At 38.0% G+C, this 13,328-nt stretch overlaps 1 protein-coding gene across 4 annotated transcripts in view; it reads left to right on the top strand.

The window, feature by feature from the left end:
• Positions 1–1,943: 1,943 nt before the first annotated feature.
• Positions 1,944–13,328, top strand: part of MACROD2 (mono-ADP ribosylhydrolase 2) — a 1,127,501-nt gene continuing 1,116,116 nt past the window's right edge. For all 4 annotated transcript variants that reach the window (XM_026668493.2, XM_087948725.1, XM_026668495.2 and 1 more), the window contains exons 1-2: positions 1,944–2,163; positions 5,203–5,319. In XM_026668493.2, the coding sequence (XP_026524278.2) occupies positions 2,118–2,163; positions 5,203–5,319 (163 nt within the window). In that variant the 5' untranslated portion in view covers positions 1,944–2,117. The remainder of the gene's footprint in view (positions 2,164–5,202; positions 5,320–13,328) is intronic.

Here is a 13,328-nt window from a genome sequence, read left to right on the forward strand (position 1 = left end):
TCAGTGCAATTGTAATTTTGAATGGTCACTAAATCAACTGTTGTATGAGGACTACCTGTTAATGGGTTCCTAAAAGACAGCTTAACAGAGAAGGGCAGAGCCCTCAGTCTCCGGCCAAGTGTGCTAAAGCTACCAAACTAAGCAACTTAGTAAAGCAAGATTGTTGGTAAACTTCTGAAAGGGCCTGGCTTAAGATCTACGATAAAACATTTTGCATCACTTTGCTGTTTTGGCACAGCTTTCTCCTAATTCTCCAAATATAGTTAATGTGTCACCAAACACAAACTTTAGCCCCGAAGGGTCTTATGGGAATGTACCAAAAGCAGGTGCAGACACATTTGGAATAGAAGATAAATAAAAAGAGAGAAACTCTGGAGTGGAAGGAGAATATAAAGCATCCCATTGAATGTAAAAATGTAAAGCTGCGCCCAGAGGTTTTTTTTTTACTTATAATACTATTGCCAGCAGCATTATTACATTTAATGTTTTTAAACTTACCTTAACCATGAAGATTTTTTATGCACGTAAACAAGTAAGAACATTACTCAAAACACTGAGTGCGGGTGATGAAATTAAGCAAACTCCATTTATTCAGAAGTTGCAGAACCACCCTATACTGTACCCACTCAGAAAGAAGCTTTATTAATCAATGAGGCTTACTTCCAGATTAAACCGCTATGAAAATGCACCCCAAACAATTTAGCCCAGAGGAAAGTCCCAGGGCATTCAGTAGGTCTGTCGTCTCCCTTCAATTAACTGCAGGCACATGCCGATTCAGATTAACAGGAAGGGACCTTGTAGGTCATCTAGTCCAAACTCTGTAGGGGGCATGCATAAGCACACCAATGTGCCTACCATTCCTGTCCTATTGCTTGTTTTTTTTCTTTTCTTATTCGTATCAATTTCATGTATTCATAATCATGTTTATAATCATGTTTATACGTTATCTAATAATCGCTTGACAAAATAAAAAATAAAAATAAAAAAAAAATAACCCCCCATGCTCAAGCAGGAGATCTACACAGCTGAAAGTCTGTAGAGATTCTCCGTCATCCAGGTCATGGTTGTCCCAAAGAGGAGGCAACGACTGTTTTTTTTTTTTTCTTTGAAGATATTTCACTTCTCATCCAAGAAGCTTCTCTGGCTCTGACAGGATCGTGGGGAATGGAAGGATTTATGTTCCTTGCAGACAACTGGTCATTGGCCTCCTTTTAGAGAGTTGTTGAGGCCACCTGGGTGTTTATCTCTGTCCTTAGGGTCACCTGAATAAGTGCTCCTGGTTCCTGTAGTCTGCAGTTTTTTTTCCCTCTGGAAATCCATATCTACTCCCACACTATTCAAAGGATGTTCACCCCAAATTGCATAGCTAAAAAGTCTGTAGAGGTTCTCAGTCATCCAGGCTCCAGGAGGCAACTGGATTTTCTTGTTTTGTTTTTTCTTTGAAGACGTTTCGCTTCTCATCCAAGAAGCTTCTTCAGCTCTAACAGGATAGAAAAAAACAAACAAACAAACAAACCCAAGAAAGTCCAGTTGCCTCCTGCAAAAGCACCTTTGGGGCACACAGTTGAAACTTACACCAGAGCGAGCGAGCGAGCGAGCGAGCACGCCCCAAAGGAGCCAGCCGCCACACGCGAGCCACCTCAAGGTGACAAAACCCTCCCGGAAAGCCGCCGGTTTCTCCTCCGCCAAACACGGGAGCGAGCTGCCGTCGTGTCCGTTTTTCTTTGTGTTGCCGTCCCGAAAGCGCCGATCCTCTTCCTCCCCGCACGACGCGTCCTGCCCCTTTAAAAAGACTCCCCCCCCCGCCGCCGCCGCCGCCGTGAGCTCCAAGAGCGCAAGGGGGCGGGGCGCGTCGCTGAACGGCGTCTCGCAAGGCCAACGGGCGGCGGGCGAAGAGGCGGGCGTTGCGGGGGTGTCTGTCGGGTTAGAGCGAGGCGTGACCCAGTTGACGCGCGCTGGAAAGGAGAGGGGAGCGGGAAGGAGGCAGAGGTGCAAACAGCCGCCGACGCTGCCACCCCCGCCAGCGGTGCCGTCGCCCAGCCGGGTCAGCGCGTGCTTCTCTGTCGCCCGTGAGCCTGGGGAACCTGCAGCTCAAAGCCGCCGCTAGCCACAGCACCATGTACCCCGGGAACAAGCGGAAAAAGCTCTGGCGGGAGGAGAAAGGTACTGACCTCCTTCACCTGAAAAGCGCCGCTGGGGCGAGCGGGGAGGGTGCGGGGCGGACCCCCCCCCTTCCCCCAGCGCCGCCTCTCCCAACTCGTGTTTCCTTCGCGAGGCGTGCGGGCAGAAAAGGCTGCCGCTCCTCTCCTCTCCTCTGCCCTGCTCTCACCTGAGCCGGCGTTGCCTTCCTGCTCGCCTCCGCCGTGTTACCTTGGCAGGACAGCCGCGCTCCTCCCCTTGCTTGCAACGCTTCTCCTCCTGACTTAGCTGGCGCTTCCCCTCCTCCCTTCTCGCCTCTGGATGAGGGCTCCTTTCTTCTCCTCCGGACACCGAGTCCGCCTTCAGTGGTGGTGGTGGTGGTGGGAGGATTAGGATGGGACGGCATCCTCTCTGCACATCCCTCGCAGCAGCCTGGTTAGGGGGCACCCCAAAGAAGAGGGGCAGCTTAGGGTAATCCTAACGGGCCCAGGCCTCTCTTGCCACTCAGGTGCTGCGACCTTGGCAAGGGTTCTTGGGTCAAGCCTTACCCAGAGCGTGTCTAGGACATCCCCCCTGAACGGAGCTGATCAGGGGTGGCGGTGGCTCCCCCCCCCTTTTTTTTTTTGCCTAGTTTTGGTTAAGTCTGGCCTGTTTCAGAGTTGGTAACCTTCCTCTGACTTCGTTTCACTGCCTGGTGAATCTTAATGTTTTTTTCTTGGGTACGGATGATTTCCCCTCCTTTTAAAAGTTATTTTCTTGCTGGGTCATCGCCGTTTCTTTCCTCTTAGTCCTGTATGCATTAACCTCTAGAGCAAAGCTGTCAGCTTGGACTGTAACTTTTGCCAGAGTTCCGGTTGCAAATTGTGCGCTGACATATCTCAGAGTTCGGGGTGGGAGTTGGTGTGAGTGCCACTTTGGAAATGAAAGTGAGGCTTCTCTGTCTGCTGCCTTGTGAATCTGTTTCAAAATGCTTGGAATGGAAGTTACGGGTCTTTGATCGGTTGCTGGCACCTCTCACGCTGGCGCTGCCTATTGCGAGGGGATTGCAAAACATGTGACAGGACTAAGCCTGGATCTTTGGGCCCTTTGGAAGACAATATTTGCACTCAAAAAAACACAAAAAAACCAACAACCATGGCCTTCGTTTGTGTACTGTGTGAAAATTGTGAGAGTTGAAAATATCTATTGGATCAAACTTTACACAGTCCTAAATTTGCGAGGATGAATTTGCTTCACTTGGTAAAATATCAAACCTTCTAATGGTGAAGTGGTAATTATCTTTTCCTAATAAAATATTTAATAAACATTCTTTTATTAAGCTGGAGTGAGATGGGCAGTTTCTAAAATTGACATGCAGTATAACTAAACAAATGTTGATAGTGAAGTTTTGGTGTGAGTTTGACATGAAATGTACATTGCTAATTATGCTGCATGGATAATATCAAATACAAGGAAGAATAAAATGACTGATATAAAGATCAAATGTCCATAAGGAGAAAATCCCCCAACTATTGACATATTGTTACACACAGTATTTATATGTTTGGAATTGACCATCTATCATACCCTTACCTGTAGATTTAGATTAGGCTGTTTGAACTGCATAATATAAACTGGTATATCAGCTTCTCAGAATTTATATTGATTAAACTATAGTATGGATTTCTGTTTGGATTACTTCTAACAGAAACTAGATCTTTGCACTGAGACGTGAAAAAAATCATTTTGTAGTTTGTCACTGGTGCTGTTAAAACTGCTTTAATTTCTTTTAAAATGCATTCTGTACTGCTAAAGTTGAAGCCTCTAACTTCATCACAGATAAGTATATTTTCAATAATTTGCTGGGATGGGAGGGAAATAACTGTTTTTCCACATAACAATCTTAAGGAATTCTGTGTGAAATGTATCACTTTACTTAGTAGAAATTTGGTTTGATTCTAAACGTTACAAGATACAAGAATATAGAAGTGTGTGCATTAAATTCTAGGTAAGAATGTTATTACAAGAGATTAAATTGAAATGTGCATACATAAAGTATTATCCAACTTATGAATTATTACTAGTTACTTGCATTAAGTAAATCTTTTCAGATTAATCTTGCCCAGGTCACAATTTTTTTTGTGTTTTATATATGTTTCTAGCGTGATAAATTTATCTTATAGCTTTGAAGAAAATCTTATCTTGAACGCTAGAGCTTCTTTTAGGATTGCTTTAATAAATAGCTTATTAGTGCTAGAAATGGGATTGCCTGTACAGATAAACAGTATTCATGCTTCCATGGCTACTTCCAGATAGATGAATGTCACTGATGATTCAAATTAACTTTTGTATTTTATCAATTCCATAAGTGCTACACATGGATTTAATCACTTTGATACAGTGATGGGGGTCACTATACGTTATTTCTCAAGCAAATATTCAAATGCCTAATGCCAATGGAAGATACGTTCTAAATTATGAGTTAACCATTCATAAAATAATTTTAAAAACTGTTTCAAGTTATAACATAATGTAAAGCTTGTGTGATTTGTTAACCATAATATCAAGAACTATCTATTGGTGGCATTGCAAGCAAGGAGTGATGATTACCATGCTTAAATGGCTTAGAATAATTTATATAATTTTAAAATTGAGTTAATATCTGCTATAGAACAATAACAATAACATGTAAACTAGTTCAAACTGCCAAGTTCAAACAGTGACGTACAAACTGTAATATAAAATAGCAAAAAGATATATAAACAGAATAAATGCAATCTTTCTTAAGAACTAAATGTTGCTCTCATCCCTAAACTTTCTCGAATGAATTTAGCCTTAAAGTACTTAGACTTGTTTAACACAACTTATTGAACATCTGAAATCATATCTGAGTTGTTGAAGTTTTGGTTCACTCCAAGCCTTAATAATTAGGCTGAGTAAAGAAATTAATTGAATCTTTTTGATATCTGATCTTAGTAAACATATATTCCTCAAATGCTTATGTTAGAACTCCATAACTGATTTATGCTACAAAGGAATCTGCTTCATAATTTTGTTAAAACATATTCATGTGTTTTCTGATAGAACGTTTGTTAAAGATGACATTGGAAGAGAGACGTAAAGAATATTTACGGGATTATGTACCCTTGAAAGATATTCCAACATGGAAGGAAGAAATGAAAAACAAAGCCCAAAGTGATGGTAAGTCGTCTTATTAAATTTTTGTCTGCACTTATGTTTTTAAACAGCTTCACCCAATGTACTGGCTTCTGGGTATATTGGATCAAACATCTCATAATTCGCAGCTGGCTGGTGGAAGAAATTATAATCCAATACATCTTGAGGTGACAAAAGCTGTCTCGTGAAGTTGAACATGATAGAACTACTTACCTTAAACAGATGTAATAGGTTTTGTTACTTAACAGTTTACTGTAGTCTAGGGATCTCCAATTTTATTCAGTTATTGGATACTTGGGGAATTTTGTGGGTGCTCTCACAAAACAACTGCTATGAAATCTTGATAAGTTTTAAAATAACTGTTGTGAAGGATATATCCAGTTTACCAAAATGACTCTTACCATCACTTCCATGTGTTACCAATAGACTACTCTTGTTTTCCTTTGTGTACTTTCTGGCAGGCGGCATACTTCCAACCAAAGAAATAAAGCTAATTTTTATTCATTGATCTCTTTATTTTCTAAGAAGACTTTTTATATCAATTTGAAGTATAGCAGCATTCCTGGAAATAAAAATAATGCTGCTAGTGCTTTGCTTTGCATTTTTTACTTAAAATATAAGGTTGGTAGGTTGGCAGCTGGTGGACAGAGGTGTGAATAACTATCACTAACTGTGATTGTAAACCAAATATTGGCAGCTATGAAATGAAACCATGTTTATGAAGTGGTCTCAACTAGTAGCCAATGAAATGACAGCACGTATGTTGCTTTTATGTCAGGACAGGGAGTATATTTGCAAACTTGTTACTGCTTGTTCTTGTAATGCTAACTTTTATTAGAGCTAGTACACTGATTTCACCTTTTTGTCTCTTAATAATATATCCTTGTTTATGCAACTCTACATACTATTAATGATTAATATTATTTACAATTGTTAATGTTCTGTAAAAGTTTCAATTTGGATGGTGCATATTTTTTGGATGGGGTATAGTAAGTAATTATACTATATATAGTACATTATTTTATATATAGTACATTTTTTAAATCAAAACCAACTCTTGTTTTTACACTTGAGTTGTAGATGTAAAAACTTTTAAAAATAACCTAGAGTAAAATAGCTGTAGGAAATAGCAGACAAATCCAAAATGACTCTCTATCTGACATACTGTAGTATTTATGATCAATTTGTTTTATTTTGATTTTATCCTTGACAGTAGAGGAGTTTGCTATCTTATGGGTTAGGGTGCATACTGAAAACATTATGGCTGTGATAATATTTGGCAAGCCATAAAACAATGAAGAGGGATGAGACTTAGCAAGCAAGATGTCTATGGACCTATGTTGGGATCTGCAGATTTAGTGCATTCAAAAACCTGCAATTTTCATATCAATCTTGTATTCCAGGAAATTATAACTAAAGAAGATTACTCTAAAAGGGAAGCATCAGTTCTGTTTTTGCTTTATTATTTATATGGAAATTGTACAGATACCCAGGACAAGTAGTTCTCATTAGGGAAACTAAGGTTAATACTTGCTGGAGAATCCTATATTTTAGCTGAATAAGTCCTCTGAGTCATGTTTAAGCCTTATAACCAGATGGACACATCCTTGTTGTATTCTTGGCAATAGAATAAAAGCAGTTTACCATACCGCATCACTTTAATGAATATTACTAGCTACCCAGAGTAACTTTGCAGAGTGAGATGGCTGGCGTATAAATTTAATAAATACATAAAATAGAAGATGCTCACATTCAAAAAATTCAGTAAAGAAATTCCTGTTTAGAAAATTAAAATAGCCACCATTTTACTGCTAATTTTTCTCCCCAGCAAGGACTTTGAGAGGTCCTTGGTGCTCTCTGGGCTTGCTCATTTTTGTGTAGACTTTTCATTACTCAAACTAGGTAACATCATGTTACCAAGTTTGTGTAATGAAATGTCTGCAAGAAAACAAACAAGCTTTGAGAACACTAAGGATCCTTTATGTCAACCTTGAGCTACAAATATTCTCCTTTATTTAAAAGATTACTCCCCCCCCTCTCGATAGATAGATAGATAAATAGACAGACAGACAGACATAGGTACAGATATCTGGATTTTGTCATTACTTGACTAAATAGATTTTGTCCTTACTTGTCTAAATAGAATAATGCTAAAGCTATCATTGCTGTTTAAAGATAGTCTATCCTTTCTTCTTAGCCTCTTCAGGACAAGTGCCTAATTACTTTTTGAATTCTGGTTAACATAGTTATTGACTCCAGTGGCTTCTGCAATTTCAGTAGTATTTGGGAAGAGTAAAAATAAGGCAGGAAGAAAGTGTTCTTTTTAAACAGCTTGGTGTTTTTCTAGTGAATATAGTAACCTCTTCTTTTGGCTTCTCATGATAATCTAATGTTGATATGGCAGTAACCTAGCAACAGTAGTTATTGCTACTAATACTTTATGTGGCCACTAATAGAACTAATAGAACTTGGAGGTCAAAGAAAATGGTAAAGATGCAATACTAACCATACTAAAACATGTTATAAAATGTAGTTTAACAGTCCATACTGGCTTGATTTGCACACAATGCTAGGCCATCTATGGATTTACATGTGCTTAATCAAAACTAAACAAGCTGTACTATGGCTTATTTTGATGTGTGAATCCAGCTAAATAACACAAATAAATTTTGCTAATTGCTATTTTTTAGTTCTGGAATTGAGGGCTACTTGACATGCTTCAGTTTCCTTATATGAAATGATGGAGTTACAAGTCTTCCTCCACCATCTAAGTCACAACTGATGAAGCTTCTTCGATGAGAAGCAAAACATCTTCTTCCTCAAGGAAAAAACAGTCCAGTTGCTTAAAAAAAAGCAGACAATTATGAGACAATTATGACCTGATGACTGAGAATCTCCATAGGCATTTACAAGTCTACATGTTTACAATCTATATGTAAAACAGTAGAGTAATTATATGAAGACTTTCTATTCCTTCCTGACAGGTGCTTCTCAAAGCATCAGGTCTTTAGTTGAGAAGATCTCTTTCTCTCTCCCCACCCCATTTTAATATGGTTTTTTACTCCAAAAATTATTGTCAGGTATTTTTAATATTTGTGTGCTTTCCCTGATACTAGCTCTCTTTGTCCAGATTTTAAACAGCTAGGTTCTAGCTTAAAGCCAACGTCTGTCATCTTAGCTTTCTCTGAACTATCAGCATTTTTACCCATCCTTTTAATCCTGGAATGTACAAACTTTGCTTTGAGCGGTTTTCTTTGTGCACGGTTGTTTAGATACGTGGTGAGGATGTGACAGTTATTGCCCACAGTAAACGAACAGTGATATTTGTAGGTCATAGAGACAGACAGCTTTGTTCATGTTTTCCTGTGCAATATGTTGACATTGTTTAAGTTGAGAGCTGTGCAGTTTTTGCCCTTCAAATGTTGAACTCATATGTCAGGCCAAATATCATCAAGCTGTGTTTAGTATTCTAAACCAAAATAAACCAATATGGCTTAATGTGATGGCCTAGTTCATGGGTGTTAAACTTGATGCAGCACGTTGCCGTGACATATCACAATATTTTTTCCCCTTTGCAGAGCTGGGGTGGGCCTGGCCGTGTGACGCATCCGGCCCATGGGCTGCCATTTTGACACTCCTGGCCTATTCAATATGCTAATAGTGAATGTGATTGATAAACTACTATTTATGGCTTAAAGTATTGTATGTATGAACAGTCAGCCAGAGAAGCTCCATCCAAGTGCTTTATGCTATGCGCAGGCTTCTAAATCTTGATTTGTTTTACATAAATGGCATGCATTCTACTCTGATCATATCAGGTTTTTTTTTCCAGAAAACCTACTGTGTTTTATCAAATTTACAACACATCAGTTCTCCTCCCCCCTCCATAATAGAGCTCAGAATAGTGTATGTATGCCCACTCCCTTTTTCTGTTCTGTCAGTTGGGTCATTAAGCAAAATGGTCACTAAGTGAACATGTGAAAAAGTGATGCTGCAAAGATGATGGCTTCTGCCATCTCATTCAGCTACAGGTAGTTCTTGTGACTAGTTGTATAGTGACCATTCAAAGTTAACATGGACCCTCCGAAAGGTATATGATCCACTTCTGATGGCTACCTTTTCTTTCCACCACTTGCACACTATGTGACTGCATTGCAGGTGCTTGGCAGCCAGCCTGGATTTACAGCTGTTTGCATGAGGAATGGGTGTGGTAATCTGATATCTCCAATTTAGATAATTACTACTTTCAAATCAATTTATCTTTAGAATGATTGCTATAATATAGATCATAGGATAGCATCCAATCCTTTAGCTGTAATTTGCTCCTTTACAACTCTTTCATTATTATTATTTTTGTTCTAATCTTGCTCAGAATGTAACCATTGCTCTATCTTTCTTCTAGGCCACTCTATTTCACACATGTCTTCTGAATGCTTTCCTTAACTTTTCAGAATTGTATGATGGTGCCAGTTCTCAACCTCAAGGAAGTTGATCAGAAGCAAAAGAAACTTTTATGCAAAAATATTCTGATTAAATCAGGAAGGAAAAGATGGAAAGATTAACCTGGTTGTCTCAACCTAGCGGTTGGCAGGATTAGTTAACTATCTTGTTTTTCTGAAAGAATATATGCTGGTAAAGCATACCCTGGATAGCAACTAACTCATTTTCTCTCTTCCCCGTTTTGATTTTGTTGTGCGATACAGCTTTGGGAGTGAAATTTAGAACTCTCAGTCTTTGGGGGCATTGTGGGGCCACTATTGTGATTTAATAGTGAGAAGGTGTTTCCTAGATTACCAGGTTTATGGTAATACCTTCATATGAAGAAGAGCAATATGCACACTGATAGTGTAACTTCACTGGAAAAACTGTCTAAAACAGCAGAGATGGCTAGGAATTAAGACTGGGATTGAGCCGTGGGCTGAAAATTACAAATTAATCACAGAATGGAGCCTCTATCTTTTTGAAATGTTTGAATTTTCAAATTTTAGAGCTTGAGTCCCTTAGGAATGGAAATATTTTGGAGTGCTGGTCCATATAGGTATTTTTCTCCATTAATAACATTTTTCAGTACCTGGAACGTAATTTTTCAGATAAGGGAGCTAAGTATGCATGCATTCATTATAGCTTCTACTTGCCACTCTATAAAAATATAGTGTGCATTTTTATGACCAAAATCATTCAGGATTTAATGCCTAAGGCTCTGGAGTAGTAGGGACAGTATTGTAATGTATGTTTGCATTGAAAGTGAAGCTTGAGTGAAACATTAAAATAGAGTAGTCCTAAATAGACAGTGAAGTACCATGGATTAGTTTTAAATAGAAGCTTGTTCTGCTTTGGGTTTTTTTTATAAAAGTTTTATTTAAGTTTTCACAAAACATATAAATACAAATAAAATAACTTTTTTTGAGAACAGTGTGACCCCGGGTTATCACTTCTCCATACAGACATAAACTCAATACATATTTATCTTATACATTCTAATCCACATCTTATAACTATTTTCACAATTTTTTCAATAGCTTTTCCCTTTCTTTACTTCCTATAGCCTTATTTTAAATTATCTCATTCCTTTCTTAATTCAATTACATATCTTTTTCTAATTTTTAAAATCTTTCTAATCAATGTTTTTATACTTTCGTCTGTCCTGTTTACAATTTCATATTATCTTTTCTCATAAAACAAATTTTCCCCTGAAATTACTAGACTGGAGTGTAACACCTTTGTATGTTTTTTTCAAATCTTGTTTAAAAATTTAAGTTACTACCTTTACAGTTATAACATTCATTTTTTTTAACCTCTATTTTCATAACACATACCTATTTTCAATAGAATTCTGCTTGGTACATTCCCTTAAAAATACACACTAAATTCTTAAACTTTTACAGAAGAAATTTGGGGCAGCTATTGCTGTGCCAGTATAGTCTTGGTCTGTGTTTATTGGTTCGAGTTTGCTGTGTTCTGCAAATATATCTGTGTATATATGTATAACAATAGTAAATGGAATAATAATTCAAGTACAGCTCCGCCATTAATATTAATAACAATCTTTTACATTTCTATTTCTTTTAACAAACATTACCTAGTAATATCAGTTGTCTTTCACTTTAATCATCTATATTTCATATTTTACTTATTACTATCTTTAAATAAAAAACAAAACAATAGTTATTAACAGTAGTCAATAAAATTATTATTCTTATTCAAATTCATCTTGTCAACTGATCAAAATCTTCCATGTTTCTTTTCAGTTTTTTTTTAAACTTCCTTTTTAAATCATTGAGAGCCTTATTCTCTTTACAAACAAATATTCCATTACACATCAATACAATTTTTTTCTATCACTTTAATCATCTAAACATATTTTCTAACCCTTTTCTATTTCTAATATAACAATGCTATCCCATGCACCCTTGCAGAATCCTCTCCTTAAGTTAAATTTTAACCATTGTCTCTGTGTCTTTTAAATAGGTTTATACCTTTAATTCTTGTACACTTTTCCTGTACCTTTCTATCTTGTTTTTGTCCTTTGTAGCTTCTTTTCCTTTTCCTTTCCCTCTTCCCTCTCTTCTTCTCCCTCCCCTTTTTATTCCCTTTTCTATCTGATTCTCCCTTCTGTGATCCTCCCTTCTGCTTCTCCTGATATTATGATTGTTTTTCAAATTACTCTTTTTTTTGGTTGTTGCTTCAATGCTTAAGTTTTTAACTCCCTTTCCCCCCTTTCCCTTTTTTACCCCGCTTAAAGTTGCTTGGTCATTAAAGATGGCTTCTTCTTTATCCCGCCCTTCTTCTGCCAGAGTTTCTTGTTGTTTTTCATAGTTCAAAGTCTCCATTTCTAAAAATTGAAATACGAAGCCAAAAGATCCTCTTCCCTCTTGTGCTTCTTCTTTTTGTTCTTTAAGTCTCATTTTTAACTCTTCAAGGGGTGATGCCATTTTAAAAAATTTTAAACAACCCCCAATTGATTTTGTTTTGTTTAATTAGGATCCACCATCCACAATTCCAGGAATCATCCAATAATCCAAAACTGTTTCTTGCTTCTTTTCTCACTTTCTCTTTCCAGGGGTTTTGTTATCTTGTAACAAAGTTTCAGCTACAATGTATCTTTTGCAAGCCTTGTTAAAATCCCACTATCGATTTTTTAAAGTCCCAGGTGGTCTCCTCCATTTTCCAGATTCCACCCTGTTGTTTCCTTTTTCCCTCCTCTGCTTTCTTTTTTTAAGAAAAATTTTAAATTATCCAAAAATCTTTATCCCTTTGACACTTTATCTTCAGCTAGAAATAGCCTATTAATGTCAAAGTGGATTAGTATCAATTTCTTATTCGAATCTCTTCTTCTTAACGTTCCAAGTCAATTAAAACTGTCAATATGAGAGAAAAAAAGCCAATTCCGTTTCCTTTCCCTTTCTCTTTCGCCACTTAAGATCTTTTTTAGGAATAGTATTAGTCTTTAAAATTCAGGTTCCAGGTACCTTAAATAGATGTTCTCCATTCAACCCGGTCAATCAAACTTTCTCCTTTAAACTTACTCCTGAACAATCTTGTCCAGTCAGGTTCTTCTTTGAGGTGGCCATTTCTGACCACTGCTGCAACCGCCTTAGGGAAAGGGATTAATGGCCAGCCGAGGAGGAGAGATGCGGCTCTCCTCAACCCCGCTGACAGCTCCCCCTTCTTCACCACCTCTACGGGGTGGCTTCAGCCCCGAATCCGGGCGGCTTGGGGCGCTCCAGCGGCAAGCACGGATCAAAACCGTGCACGATCGCGGATTTCAGTCCATCACCGAAGAAGCCCGAACCGGAATGCTTTGGTTCTTTCTGAGAGGGGAATCACTTCTGACACCATTAAACTGCATAAAACTCATTTTAAGATGTGTGGGAACCTCTTTAACTTTTCCCTTACTACAGAATGCTGCCTTTCTTTCACTTGAAACAAAAGTGACAGAGCGGGAGTGATGATACTCACAGGCATTGTTCACATGTCAGGGTAGACAGAACTCTGGTGTGACAAACTGTATCCTGCCAATGCAACTAAAGAAA

The sequence above is a fragment of the Notechis scutatus genome, chromosome 1 (assembly GCF_049901735.1).
Source record: "Notechis scutatus isolate UNSWTSFEM ecotype Mainland chromosome 1, rNotScu1.2, whole genome shotgun sequence".
Classification (NCBI taxonomy): Eukaryota; Metazoa; Chordata; class Lepidosauria; order Squamata; family Elapidae; genus Notechis; species Notechis scutatus.